Source organism: Gymnogyps californianus, chromosome 4 (genome assembly GCF_018139145.2).
Source record: "Gymnogyps californianus isolate 813 chromosome 4, ASM1813914v2, whole genome shotgun sequence".
Lineage (NCBI taxonomy): Eukaryota > Metazoa > Chordata > Aves > Accipitriformes > Cathartidae > Gymnogyps > Gymnogyps californianus.
In genome coordinates, this window is record NC_059474.1 from 7,931,708 (window position 1) to 7,945,199 (window position 13,492).

Consider the following 13,492-nt stretch of genomic DNA (forward strand, 5'->3'; position numbering starts at 1 on the left):
TTTCTTTTCACTCAGAAGTTTTGAGATTTTTTTTTTTTTTTCCCCCCTTTCTTTCTGAAGTGCCCTTTCCATGGAAAGATAATTCCTCGGGATGAATCTGGGATTCCTGTTAACGCAGAGGACAGAGCCAGTGAAGAAAAGATGCGGTTTGAGAAGCAAGCAGCTCAGCCAGGTTTGTGTCTGCGTAGCATCTTAAAAAAAAAAAAAAATTAGGCAGAGGTGGGAGATAAAGCTATCAGGCTTACATTTAAAGCTTATTGTATATATGTTTGTATATATATTGTATACAATGTTTACAATATCTACAATATATTTACAATCTATACAATAATTGTATATATTGTATCTATATTTGTCATATTGCATCTACAGTATATTATATCTACATTGTATCTATGTATTGTATATGTTGTATCTATATATAGCTACAGTGTAGATACAAGTTGGACAACAATCTCAGTATACAGTTGCACAACAAATGTGACAGGCTATATGGAGGAAGAGCGCTGATTCTTTTCTTGTTAAAGGCACAGGTTGAGATGCGCAGAACTGGATCATATTTCTGTTTTGCTCCTAACCACGTTCTCTCATCTAAATTCCTGTTGATTTTAATTTGCAGATCATTTGCAGTGATTCTTACTTATGTGGTAAATATGGATGCATGTGTACACAGAATAAGGTTAACGCTGCGTTTATTCTTTATTTTCAGTAGTTATCATAATGTTCCTAACACCTCAGACAGACAAATTATAGGCTTTATCTTAAGGAACAAGTTTATTAAGACGATTAAACTTATTTCATGGGAAATGCTTGACAGTAACTGTTACCATGCTTCTGAAAAGAAGTCGTCTAATCTTGCTGGTCCCTAACAGTTGTGATTTACATAATGTAATGATAATATTATGATCACTGTGTTACCACGAATATTGGCAGAGTGGGTTTTTTGTTACAATGTGGGAACTTGTTTTTGCTATATCTATTCATGTCTATCATATTCTATATTTCCTATATCTACTCACTACTTGTGTTTTAGAAGGAGAATTCTTGGCCTTGTTATGCTGTGTGTCTGTGCAGCATCGCTAGAAAATACTCTGAACTAGGGAAGCCCTCACCTTGGGCTTTACTTCATTGGCATTATAACTAGGCTGGGTGTTCTAATAGGCATGATGTTGGTGATGGGCTTGAGGAAGGGAGCAAGCAGACCTGTGCTATTTAATTGTTTACATGTTACAGTGCAATACTCTGGATTTTGTTTTTAAACAATGGGGATGGGCAACAAAACTAATGGCCTTCTCCTTGCATCCTCGCTGCTGCTTTCAGGTGTGGAATGCTCTGGAGGGAAGGCTCATCCTTCCCCAAGATTATTTGGGCATTTTTAGCCAGGATAAAGCTCTGGACTGCTAGGTAAGGAATGCAGGCAATGAGAAAGACAGCAAGCAATGAATACACAAGCGGGAAGACTTCCAAGGGGAATAAGATACTTTTTTGCAATAGTACAACTAAACCTCATTAGTGATGGACAGAAGGTAGATTTTCATAGAGCGCCGGGGGCGCTGCGACCAGGAAGCTTCTGGAAGTTGATGGACTGCAAAGGAAGATGGGAGAGAGGGATCTATCCAGCAAAGACATAGTGTATAATTGGAGGGGACAGATTTGTTTTCAAAGCTTTTATTTAAACTGCCGTCCTCCAGAAGGTCTTAGTTTTCTCTGTTTTAAGTTATTCTAGGTGAGTATGCTGCATTCTAATTACACTTACCCATAGGCTTTACCATTTTGATAACTTGTAGTATACTCCCTTTGAGGAGTTGGTTCTCTCTGAAGCTCTGACTGACTCGGTGTTTCACCAGTTTCATAGTTATATATATTATTAATGGGGCTACTAAACCTTCCACGAAACCCCTTCAGAGCATAATGAACAGTTGTTGATCTGTTATCCAAAAAAGCCTGAGTCAAATGAGTGTGCATTTAAACATACAACTGACCCACCCGGTTTCCTTTAATACTGATTTGGCCATCTTTGAGTGACTGTGCTTGGCAGTTACCAGCACCACACGAATGCAGCAGTTACTGAACACCTTCTGGTATTTGCATGTGTCGAGAAGTGCAGGCAGTTTCCATCCTTAACCAGGTGGAGTGAAGTGCTCTAAACTGTTATCCAGCCAGCAGCATGGGCACAGCCAGACTGTCATGGCGAAACCAGGGCAGGAGTCTGGATGTTGTGCTAAAAAGGAAAGTTCCCAACTTGGTTATGACAAACTAAAACTAGCAGATTAAACTAGTAGGTGTTCTTGAGGGACTAGTTTCAAACTAGAAACCAATACTCTGGTATGAAAATCACTTGCACTGAAAAATATTGATTTTTTTTTTTTTCCCTGTGAAATTGCCATTGCTTGAGGCTAGACATAATATTTATTTTTATTACAGTGTCAGCTCGGTGTTGTTAGAGGCTTCTCACCTCTGGCCCACAAGGATGTGTATGTTAGTCCCAAACCAGTGTTGACATTGCTGCGTTGCATTATTGAGTGCTGTTGTTAAGCTGAGATGTCATACAAAGGTCCATCCCGTCTGTCTGGGGCGATACTGAACAAGCTATGACACTTAATTTATTGGACAAAACCTTACAGGTTTCTAAAGCCATATGTGTACCAGATGTCACTAAATACTTTTATCCACTGCTTTTTGTTGCTGTCTTTTTTCTGTGCCTCACCATTTTTATTTGTTTTATAATTTTCATCAACCTTTCAAAATGGTCTTTTGTTTGTTGGTTTTGGGCTTGTGGTTTGGGGGGGGGGTGTTTGGTTGGTTTGCATTGGGGTTTGGTTTGGGTTTTTTTTTTTTACCAAGGACTTGAAGCAAGTCTGAGCGGTGCTGCTATGGAAAATATACATGTGGGAACCCACTCTGTACAGCAAGTGCTTTGGTCTTATGATTGACAACATCATTTACTAATGACAACAGTTTGAAAAATTTTGAAAAAACATTAAAATTTGGGGTATCGGTTGCATGGTTAAATTGCACCAGAATTCTTCCTACATCTTTTTCCTATTGGATAGTAGGTTTATTTTCATCCTCGTGTGATTGAAGGGGAAAACAATTATGTAAAAGTAATACAGTTTGTGTGATAATGACTATGTTTTGACAACACTGTCATTGTTATTATGGAGCAATTTTTAACTTAGTATAAAATTTTAAACTCTGGCTAATGTCCACAAAATGGTGCTTTGGGCTCTTCAGTCCTGAAACAATGAATCAGGTGGGATTACGCTGACCTGCTAATCTGCAGTGTTCATCCTTTTCCAATAGTTCGCACACAGGAGCAAATTAAGTGCCTATTTTTTGTGTCAACCCTGAAGAGTATCTGGTTTTTCAGCCCTTAGTGACTTGTTAACAAACAGGTATCAGGACAGGCTGGTGAAGGCAGGCCGCTGGCCAGTCAGATGTGAAATAGCATCTCTTTACTAACTACAGTATTGATTCCCGCCTACCCTTGCAAACTGTGTAATTTTCTTTTCCCTGCTGCTAAACTCAGTAACAATGTATGAAGAGCTTTAGGGGCCCATCAATGCTCAAAAAGGCTGCTCTTCCCTGGCATTTTATTGATTTTTCTCAAAGGCTTTTAAATTGCTCCTTCATTTTACTCAAATGCTCATTTCATCTCTACTGGATGCCGGCATTTTTTCGTTGTGTTTAAACAATTGCTCCATTCACTGGGTTCCTAAACTGTGACGCCTTCTTATTACTGGGAGATAAACTGTTTAGACAGTTTTCCTTAATCTTGGATTAATCGTTCCTGTATCTGAATTGTGCTGTTCTGTATTCCTTCACTTCAAAAAAAAAAAAAAAAAAAAAAAAAAAAAAAAAAAAAAGTGTGAGGTCTTATGATCTATCAAGTATGTGTGTTCTATTTTCTCCCTCTATACTTCTCCTGCTCAGTTCTTGCACAGCTTCATTTTCCTCATGCTTTTTGGTGTGTTGGATTTTAATCGCTCCTTGCTTTCACATATCATAGTAGGTTAGATCTAACCTTTCCTTGGAAAATTGCTCTGGTATTCCTAAACACCATGTTCTTAGGTGAGGACATTGCCTCCGACTTTCCTGAAATGTTGTTACCAATATTTGTCACATTCAGTGACCATTTTGGTGTATAAGTGAAATTGTATAGTCGTTTAGGACTGTTTATTTTTCTGTATCTACGTAGACGTTAAATAAGGGTAGTAGACATTTGGTGTTATAATTTCTGCAGGCAAGAAAGGCTGACTGACATACGGGAAACTCTATGACAAATGATTGGCAATTACTGGTTGTTAAAATACAGAATTCTGACATTCATGCTGAGTTTGGACCATGTTACTCTTTGAAGTAGTACTTGCTACATTTTTTTCCAACCCATATGCTCAAAGTCTTTACAATGCAATGCCATTTTTCTAAATTTCACCTTGAAGGTATTCATCCTCTAGCCACATTTTTACTTTCTACTTTGTACTGTGCTACCTTGTTCTGATATGCAAGACTCTACGCTACAGGTGAAAGACCACGGCATCCTCAAAGAGTTTACAGTCTAAATTGTTCATGCTTTTTCCTGAGGTAGCATCTGTGATCAGAATCCATTTACAGTGTATGGTTGGATTGTGAAGCGTTAAGGTTTTGATAAAACTGTGTCATGGTTTAACCCCAGCCAGCAACTAAGCACCACGCAGCTGCTCGCTCACTCCTCCCCACACAGTGGGATGGGGGAGAGAATCAGAAAAAAACAAAACAAAAGAAAAAAAAAAAAAAACAACAAACCTGCCAACACAACTCATGGGTTGAAATAAAGACAGTTTAATAGGACAGAAAAGAAGGAAAATAATAATAATAAAGTGACAGTAATAATACTAAAAGAATTAGAATATACAAAACAAGTGATGCACAGTGCCGTTGCTCACTACTTGCCAACCGATGCCCAGTTAGTTCCCAAGCAGCAATCTGTCCCTCCCGGCCAGCTCCCCCCAGTTTATATACTGGGCATGATGTCATATGGTATGGAATATCCCTTTGGCCAGTTGGGGTCAGCTGTCCTGGCTGTGTCCCCTCCCAGCTTCTTGTGCCCCTCCAGCCTTCTTGCTGGCTGGGCATGAGAAGCTGAAAATTCCTTGGCTTAGTATAAACACTGCTTAACACACTGATGTTTTTAGTTGTTGCTATCAACATTATTTTCATACTAAATCCAAAACACAGCACTATACCAGCTACTAGGAAGAAAATTAACTCTGTCCCAGCTGAAAGCAGGACAAACTGTAAAACAAGGTTTTGATGAGATAAATCAACTCGTGTGTTATTGTCGAGAGAAACTTGATAATTAAACTGAGGAAGTGTGGGATACTTTAGTATCTTTTTCAGATGCTAAATTGGGCTCGTGGCAGCAGGTTCATGTTGTCTTATTCAAGAATGCTGTTTAGGTGTCAGATACCAGTTCGTGTTTTGAAGCAAATACGATTCTTTGATGCAGAAAAGTTACAACGTTGTCACCCCTACTCTGCTCAAGAGTTGACATATTCCATTTTTTTAGGTTTATTTTTAAGCTTATTCAGAATTTATTTCTGGAGATAAGTTCCTCAGCTACATTGTTGGCATTTTGTTCAATTTCTAAATAATAATCACTGTGTTTGTCACCTCTCCTACATGGAATAGTTTCCTTGGAATTTTGCTACTGTGCTACTGAGAAAACTTGACTTAAGTCTTCCTACAGAACAGTTTTATCTACAGCAGCTAATAATAGATACTAATCCCAGACTGGCAGGGCTTTTTCATCAAGATCTGTTGTTTTGGCTAACTGCTTTATCCTCCCCTTCCTTTGTATATGCAACTTACAGCACAGTGACTCTGCCCTCGCCTAGCAGTGACAAGAACCTGTACCTTAGGAGACTGCAAATTCTACCTGGGTTTGGAGTTTAAAAGTGCATGCTTTTTCTTTTAAACAGAGTGGCGAGATCCAGAATTCATGAGAGAAGTTGAAGCAGCTACAGGATTGGATCTTGGTTCCTCTAAAAATAATGGAAAAGGAGGGAAAAAGAAAGGGAAGAAGAAAAAATATCCAAATCTGACAGACCTGAAGCAGCAGGCTAACACTTCTCGTTCCCGGCTTGAGAAGAAAGTCTTCAATAAGTAAGATGCTTACGTTCTTTAAAGCCTGTTAAATTGCTGTTTCCCTTTGTTTCAACGGTACTTTCTGTTCCTACATTAACATGCACTTACTAAACAACTTTCTTCACTAACTGCAGAGCAGGAATGCCTTCCATATCTCTGGAGGGTAAAGAGTAGCAGGTACTGATGACCAAGGTTATTTCTTTGAGAACTATTTTCAGCTAATTTACAAAATTTCCCTATGAAAGATTTTTTTTTTTTTTTCCATCCTTCTCAATTCTTTTTTTAATCCCTTAATTGCTGTAGTGGCTTCTCTGGATGATCATTTATGAATCAGATGGATGCTACTTTATGTGTGCAAATAGTACTGGAGCTGGAAAAAAGATGATGTGTTCAGAGTGACATAACTGATAGCATCAGACACACTGTAGTAGTGTAGATGGAGTGAAAATGAAGTTTTTCCTTTTGAAAGCCTAAGATGGGCTGTCCTGAGCAGACCTTCAGTTAATAAAAGGATCTGTCAAAACCCCTTGGCTTTTGGCATGTAGCAGTGTCTTGACAGTTGCCCTCGAGCCTCTGGTGTATGCTCAGAGACCTTCCCAAACTTTTGACTGCTGCCTGGGCTTCCTGTGTATTTTCTCTTACTCTTGGGTATACTAAATTGCTAGCTGGGCCCGATGCAGTGCCTTCCAATCCAGTATGCACACACAGCGATCCCTTCATGTGTTAGTCAGTGACGCACTGCCATTGCATTTTTCTCCTCCTTTACTGAGAATGCATTCAATTGGTTAAGAAAAATATTTGGATCCTTGTGTTATGGTCCTTGTTCACTTAAGCCCTGCTGTCTTTTGTAAATATCAAGGACTGGAACCTGAAACCTCTCTTCAGTTTAAGAGTTTTGAGATGATTATTTCCTCTACCAGAGAAATGTGGACACAGTATTCTTCCCGCAATAGTGCTGTTTCTATACGTCTCCCTTTCCTCCCAGCACACGTGCAAACAGTAGCTCTTGGCCTACGTTTAGCTTGAGAAGAAACTGTTTGGATGGCATTGGCATTTAGGCATGTCGAATAAAGGTGTGCCCATGACTTATGTAGACATATGTGAGTTAACTTTAAAGCAGGCATGCTAGCTCAGATGGAAGTGGGAGCCTACCAACCCACCAAGCTGAATGGGGTTTAGAACATATAGTAACTCCCTCTGTTATGCCATTTCTGATACCTAGTCTTGGTTAGATGTGGCTGCAACATAAATTTGCCTAAGCATGCTCTGGTCTTTATCAAATGAGAAGCAGCTGCAGACATTTAAAGAGTTTCACATGTCAAAAATGAAGTAGTCAAAGGAAAGTGAAAAGTGCAGTTGTCAAATCAAAAAAGCAAAATTATTATTATTATTATTATTATTATAATAAAATCATTAATGGTGGGTTATTCCCTAAGCATACTGGATGAGTTGAACAGCATCCAAGGCACAACATTTGTTTAAACTCTATTTTCCCTTCTCTGATGTAATGGTTATAATAACAAAGCCAAATCCACATTGCTTTTAGTTACAGAAATAGCACGTTTTCTGTGAAATTCTCATGTCACCTGATCTTAGTTAGAAGTCAGAGACATACAGTTCTAATGATCAGAATTTCATATCAGCTTTAACAAAACAAATTTAAAAAGCTGGTTTTGGTTTGCTGTGGTTTGTGCTAATGATTTTGAGTGTGTGTTAGTGCCAGGCATAGGGAATCAAACCTGTCATGTTTTAATAGGTTTCATGCTTTGCAGCACTAAACAAGATGATAACCTTGGCTCCTTATAACAACCCCAAATTACTTGAAATGTATAGGTGATAAACCCAGGCTCTAGTCTGCCAATAAAGTTAAGTGAAATTGCACACAGATCATCAAAGTGGGATCTCATTTCATTTACAGTATCGCACAATCCAGTGGTGCTAATGTAAAACCTACATGACATGAAAGTGTCAAGGCCACTCTGCACTGCTAAAGGCTCACTTTTCTCCTACCAATTAGGCAGTATTTGAAGTGCAAAACCATGACCACATTTTCCTTACTCTGGTAACTTTATTGGCAGAATTTTGTTAAAAGTACACCTCTTCCAAGGTGTTTTTTCAGAATGTTGGTTTTCATTACGGTTGCTGCTGAGAAAATCCTTAATCCCACCATTTAGAAGCGTTATTAAGAAGTATCCTCTGTTTTCAGATGTTTCAAAATGGCTTTTGAAATGAAGCCGTTACAGAGAGCAGTTAGCTAAAACAGAAGTCAACTTGCCTCTCAGAGATAACCACAGGAGCAGAGCTGGAATAGTGTAGGGCCTGATCCTGAAAAAGGCTGGTGCACACTACCAGGTGGATGTCTTGTCTTCGTTTTACTGCACAGCCTGCAGCATCCTCAGAAGTGACAAAGGCAGACTGTCACAACGTAGAGTCTAACAGCGCTAGACTTGAAACCATCCACTTTGTGTGATGGAACTTGCCAACTGCATTTCTGATGTAGAAATCAAAGGAGACATCAATCAGTGCCATGTTCTTAAATGGGACATAGTCCCTCAAACCAAGCCCTTAGCTGGTATACCTCCCATGTTGGCAGAGCGTCCAGGTCTTTACAGAGATGTGTTAGGAGATAACTTCCCTCTTTATAAGTAGAGGCAGGGTGACATCTGGGCACACCTGCAAATATCAGCCTCAGATTTCTGAGCTTTTGTGCTAGAGGCACCTAAAGTAACCAATAAAAATGGGAACTCTAGAATCCAGTGAAGAACAAAATTCCCTAGGCAAGATGCACTCGGCTGTGCACAACAGCTACCGTAAGTTTCTGTGGGGGCAGATGTACGCAACAGAGCGTTCTCTTGACTTCTGCTACTGCCTTTCTTCTGCTTTCTTACCCCTCTGGAATTGTGAACCCGTTCCTCTGCCTTACCAGTTAAAGGATATATAGGCCTGCTCTCTCTCTGCCTTTTATGAGAATCTCCTGCTCCTGTTCATGCTGTCTAGGCATCATTTTCCTCACCCCCTAAAATCTCAGCTGAGTGATCTTCACTCAAAAGTTTGTGGAGGGAAAAAAATGCAGGTGTCTTCACTCACCCAGTTCAAAAGCATAGCAGTCACTCCCAAAAGAGGAGAAATCTCTGGGCACCATCTTTACTGGGAGGAAACAATGGCAGCAAATAAAGAGCAGCAACATGGGGGCAAACCCTCATCAGATTTAGGAGCACCAGAAAGCTTAAGAGCTCCAAAGTTCATTCCTTTATTTCCTTTTTGAATCTGAAGGACACTCCAGAGCCTTCTTCAAGCACAGCAGGCACTGCAGAGGGCTCGAATGCTTGCCCATCATGAGGTAGCAGAGATCCCATTCCACTTTATGTAAGAATAAGATATTGGACATACTGTCCTGACTATGTTAAACTCTAAGCACTTAGCTGTTCTGCAGCAGTAATTTATCTCCCTGCATAGAGATACATGACAATCTCTGATGTCTTCCTAAACTAGTGTTGTGCTTGTGGATTAAATAGTTGCTGCTCAGGAATGGGGATGCTGCTGGTGTGAGCAAAAGAGTCTTACTCTGCCCACAGCTGATGAAATGGGTTTTTAGTGACCTGTGAAAGGAAGGTTGCTAAATGAGTTATAGTTACATGAATTGAACAGCAAGCCTTCCCTCACAAAAACATTCTAGATTCTGCAGGTTGGATTTCATAAGGGTTTCTGAGTGTTAGGTTTTTTTAGATCCTGTTAGATACTTTTAGTGGGTTTTTTTTTTTCCCCCGAGAGGAGTTACGTGCTTTTGAAAATCAAACTTGCTATGTGTGACTATCAGAAATAATGCTAAGAGGGTGGAGTGCACAGCCATTAAACTGACTTTCATTTGTTTACTCCTCTTAATAAAATCATTGCTGAATTAAACTATTTGTATTGCTGCAGCTAATTTAGTTAACAAGACAAATTTGTTCAGCCTCATCAGTGCAGTGTTCAGAAGCCTGGTAGTGATTAATCATAGTTCATTTTTTCCCCCAACATTCATAAACATTCTCTGAGATTGTATAGAATCAACATAACTGGTTTTATTATTTTTTTTGTTTCTCTTTCAGAGGTGCTATGAAACGGGTGGTGAAAGCAATGAACCGAGTGGACCAAAGAAAGCATGAGAAGTTTGCCAACCAGTTTAACTATGCACTGAATTAAATTTTTAATCTTCTTTGCCCTTCATTTTATTACAAGAGTGCAACTGCACAAAACCTTTATCACAGATCTTCATATTTACACTAAAATACTGTGCTAGGTGCATTTTTACTGGGGTAATTTTTAAAATTGTTTACAACTTTAACTTATTTGATAATGAACATTAATTTTGGCAAAGATGTGGTGGTATAGAATGGAATGCATGTAACAAGTTGGTAATTATTTGAAATGTACATGAAATAGAGCATGTTTTATGACTTGTACATACTCTGGGTAAAATGTTCAGGTTTGGATTTTTTTTCCTTCCTAAGGGACATGTAATTTATACCTCCTTTGCCAACGTGTGTGTTGTAATATGCCTCCACTTTCATGCCGTCAGAAAAAAGATGCCTTAGAAACAATTAGATTTCTACCAGAGATGGCAATGCACAGAGTATTTGCTCAGCCTACTATTCTAGAAAGTGTACCACATCAAGCAGCACCGTGGCTCCTGCAGTACCTCTAAAGACCTCTTGTGTACACACTAAAAAAAAAAAATCCAAATCAACTGATGCCTTCAGATAATGAATGGAGTAGAGTTTGATTTCAGCAAACTGAAATCCAGGTACTAATTCGAACTTGGTAGCTGTGGCACCGGTGGAGAAGCTGAAATGACAAAGGTCATCCTGTTCTGCTTCTTGTCTTCCCAAGATGGTATCCCAGTATCTTTCAGAACTACATCTGGAAAGCATGCTGCGAAAGTTTGTAGAGATACTCAGAATGTGCTGCAGTTTAACTGATACCAAAAAGCTCCAGTACAAAGTGAAAGTATGAGGTTTTAAAAATCATTCAAGTGGCATACTATACTAGTGAACTGCCTGGCCTGAATCAGTTAAAATTACATCAGGCTCAAGCCTGAGAGTGCATCTAAGGATCCAGATACAAACACAAGCACCTGGACTCTTCTAACTCCAGAGAGTTAACATGCATAAGCTGGATCAAGCAGCTGGATCCAATGTGGTTTATTGGTCTTGGCTGGACACTTAACCAGATCTCCCAGACCTGCTTTGCTGGCTATAGTGACGTCTTTGAAGCAGAGTGAACCAAACATTGACCAGTTGTGCTCTTGCAAGGTTTCATACAGCTTTATGGGTGAAGGAAATCCAGAGTATCAAGGAGGAGAGAATGTTTGAAAATCAATTTCAAAGTGAACTGCAGAAGTCTTCAATAAAATACTGAATACAAATTAGAATGGATTCTCTACAGCACTGGCATAGTCACTCACCTGTTAGAGGTGTTTCCTCATGCATCAAGAGACTATAAGAATTAAAAAAGGAGAAGATCTGAACTCCTCAGTGTAGCTTCTGACCACCTCAGACAAAAGCTAATTTGCAGTTCAGCCAAATACTTTTTGACTTGCACAAGTACTGCTTAGAAAGCAACTAATGCTGAATCTTGATAGTTTGTCTTGCAAGAGCTCTGCAGTTTGGAAGGCATTTTCCTCTTCAACACAGGTATTTAGAAGATATACTTCTAAACTACCAGAAATAAAATAGTAGAGCCAGAATTTCAGAAGATACCTACTGCACTGGAAAGCAAAGCCACTTCTACTATCAGTCTAGCTAACTTGGCAGTGAAGTACGTAGACAAGGACAAACCAAGTTCATTACCAGGTCAGTTGAATCAACTGCTAAACTGATTTTATTTCTTATTAAGGATAAAGACACAAAAAATCGAAAACAAACAAAACCAACAACAACAAAACCTTGCATTTGAATGTAATATATATCATTGGATGCTGGGATCCCAGAACAGTCTAAATGAAACTTTGATCTTGGAGATTAACATTCAGAAGAGCCACAAAGGTCATTGTGCCACTATTCCAGAGATTCTTGAGCCTGCACAGACTGAAAGTGTTCATTTATAAGACATGTTTTCTCTCCTCCCTGTAAAAAGAGTGGGGAATTTATATTGTGCAGTGGCACTTAACTCTTCTTTGCTGTGGACATGAGATGTCAGCACTAGAAAATTTCCAGCAAACAGTAGGTGCACTTTATCCCATGGAGTTCCCATTTTGGGCCTTTAGTAAAAGAAAAAAAAACCAAAAAGCCCAAAGACTGAGATTGGAAAGGGAAATGGTAGAAATCTGTGAGGAAAAGCGTGCTTAGTAAGTAATGCTCCATTACAATGCTATTCAGTCACATCAGTTCTAGAATTATCAGCTGAAACTTCCTATCTGGACCTGAGTGTCTGATCCACCAGTTAAACCTGATCCTATTGTGTGATCTATATGTTCTCCCCCTTTCTTTATTAAAAACACACATGCATACAAAAAGGTGTCTTTCTAGGGTGCCTCTTTCATGCAGAAAGAGAATTTGCAGAATTACAGTTTCCCAGCAAGTGACTTGGAGATGGCTAACTCAGACACAGGTGCATGGACTTCGGGCCAGGTTAGTGATGACTTTTTTTAAAGCTCTGCTACTGTTCTTTTGTTCTGGTTTTGTTGCAAGAACTTTCCTTGTCAGGTGGGGAATATACCCAGTCGGATATGAATTTTTTTTCTTTGTCTTTCTGCCTTGAAGCAAGAAAGACCATTGACTCTTCATAGGAGAATGTGTTAAACACACATCCTCTGTAGCACTGCCTTTATACTAGCCTGGCCTCTTACCAGCATGCATCTGCCCCTCATCCAGTGTTTGAGAAATCCATGCTTCCCCTCCCATGTTAATTACTGCCTCATTTAATCAAATGATTTCTCTACAGGGGCAACTCAGCATATATACACACAACAAGTCTTGAGTTTTGCCACTTAAGCATTCTCATTGGACCTGGTCAGACATAATTCAGAGGATTTGGGAAGCTTTCTCCTTTCCCTGGATTTATCTGTAGCTCTGCTGGAGGAAAATTTTTAAAAAGGCATCTATCTCTAAACATCCAGCGTACCTTCATTAAATAGATTGATTTATTTTGAACTTAAAAGGAGTTCTACTTTTTAGATACATCACACCTCTTTGTTTGTCACTTTACTTCCAGCAATTTACAAATTTGAGGTCTCTGAGCTCACCAAGAAGCTCAGCTTCTCAAACATCTTAGTTGCTAAATTGCCTGTGTGACATTTCTACTGGAACTTTTCTATTCCTGTCCTCAGGGCTTCTGGGGAAAAGAAAAATAAAAAAATACAAGTATCATTCACATAATCTCTGCTGCG

The 13,492-nt window shown here is 39.3% G+C and overlaps 1 protein-coding gene across 1 annotated transcript in view; it reads left to right on the forward strand.

The window, feature by feature from the left end:
* Nucleotides 1-10,321, forward strand: part of UVSSA (UV stimulated scaffold protein A) — a 57,037-nt gene extending 46,716 nt beyond the window's left edge. Inside the window, exons 11-13 of the mRNA XM_050895941.1 lie at nt 61-172; nt 5,961-6,144; nt 10,215-10,321. Of these exons, the coding sequence (XP_050751898.1) occupies nt 61-172; nt 5,961-6,144; nt 10,215-10,308 (390 nt within the window). The 3' untranslated portion in view covers nt 10,309-10,321. The remainder of the gene's footprint in view (nt 1-60; nt 173-5,960; nt 6,145-10,214) is intronic.
* Nucleotides 10,322-13,492: the final 3,171 nt, after the last annotated feature.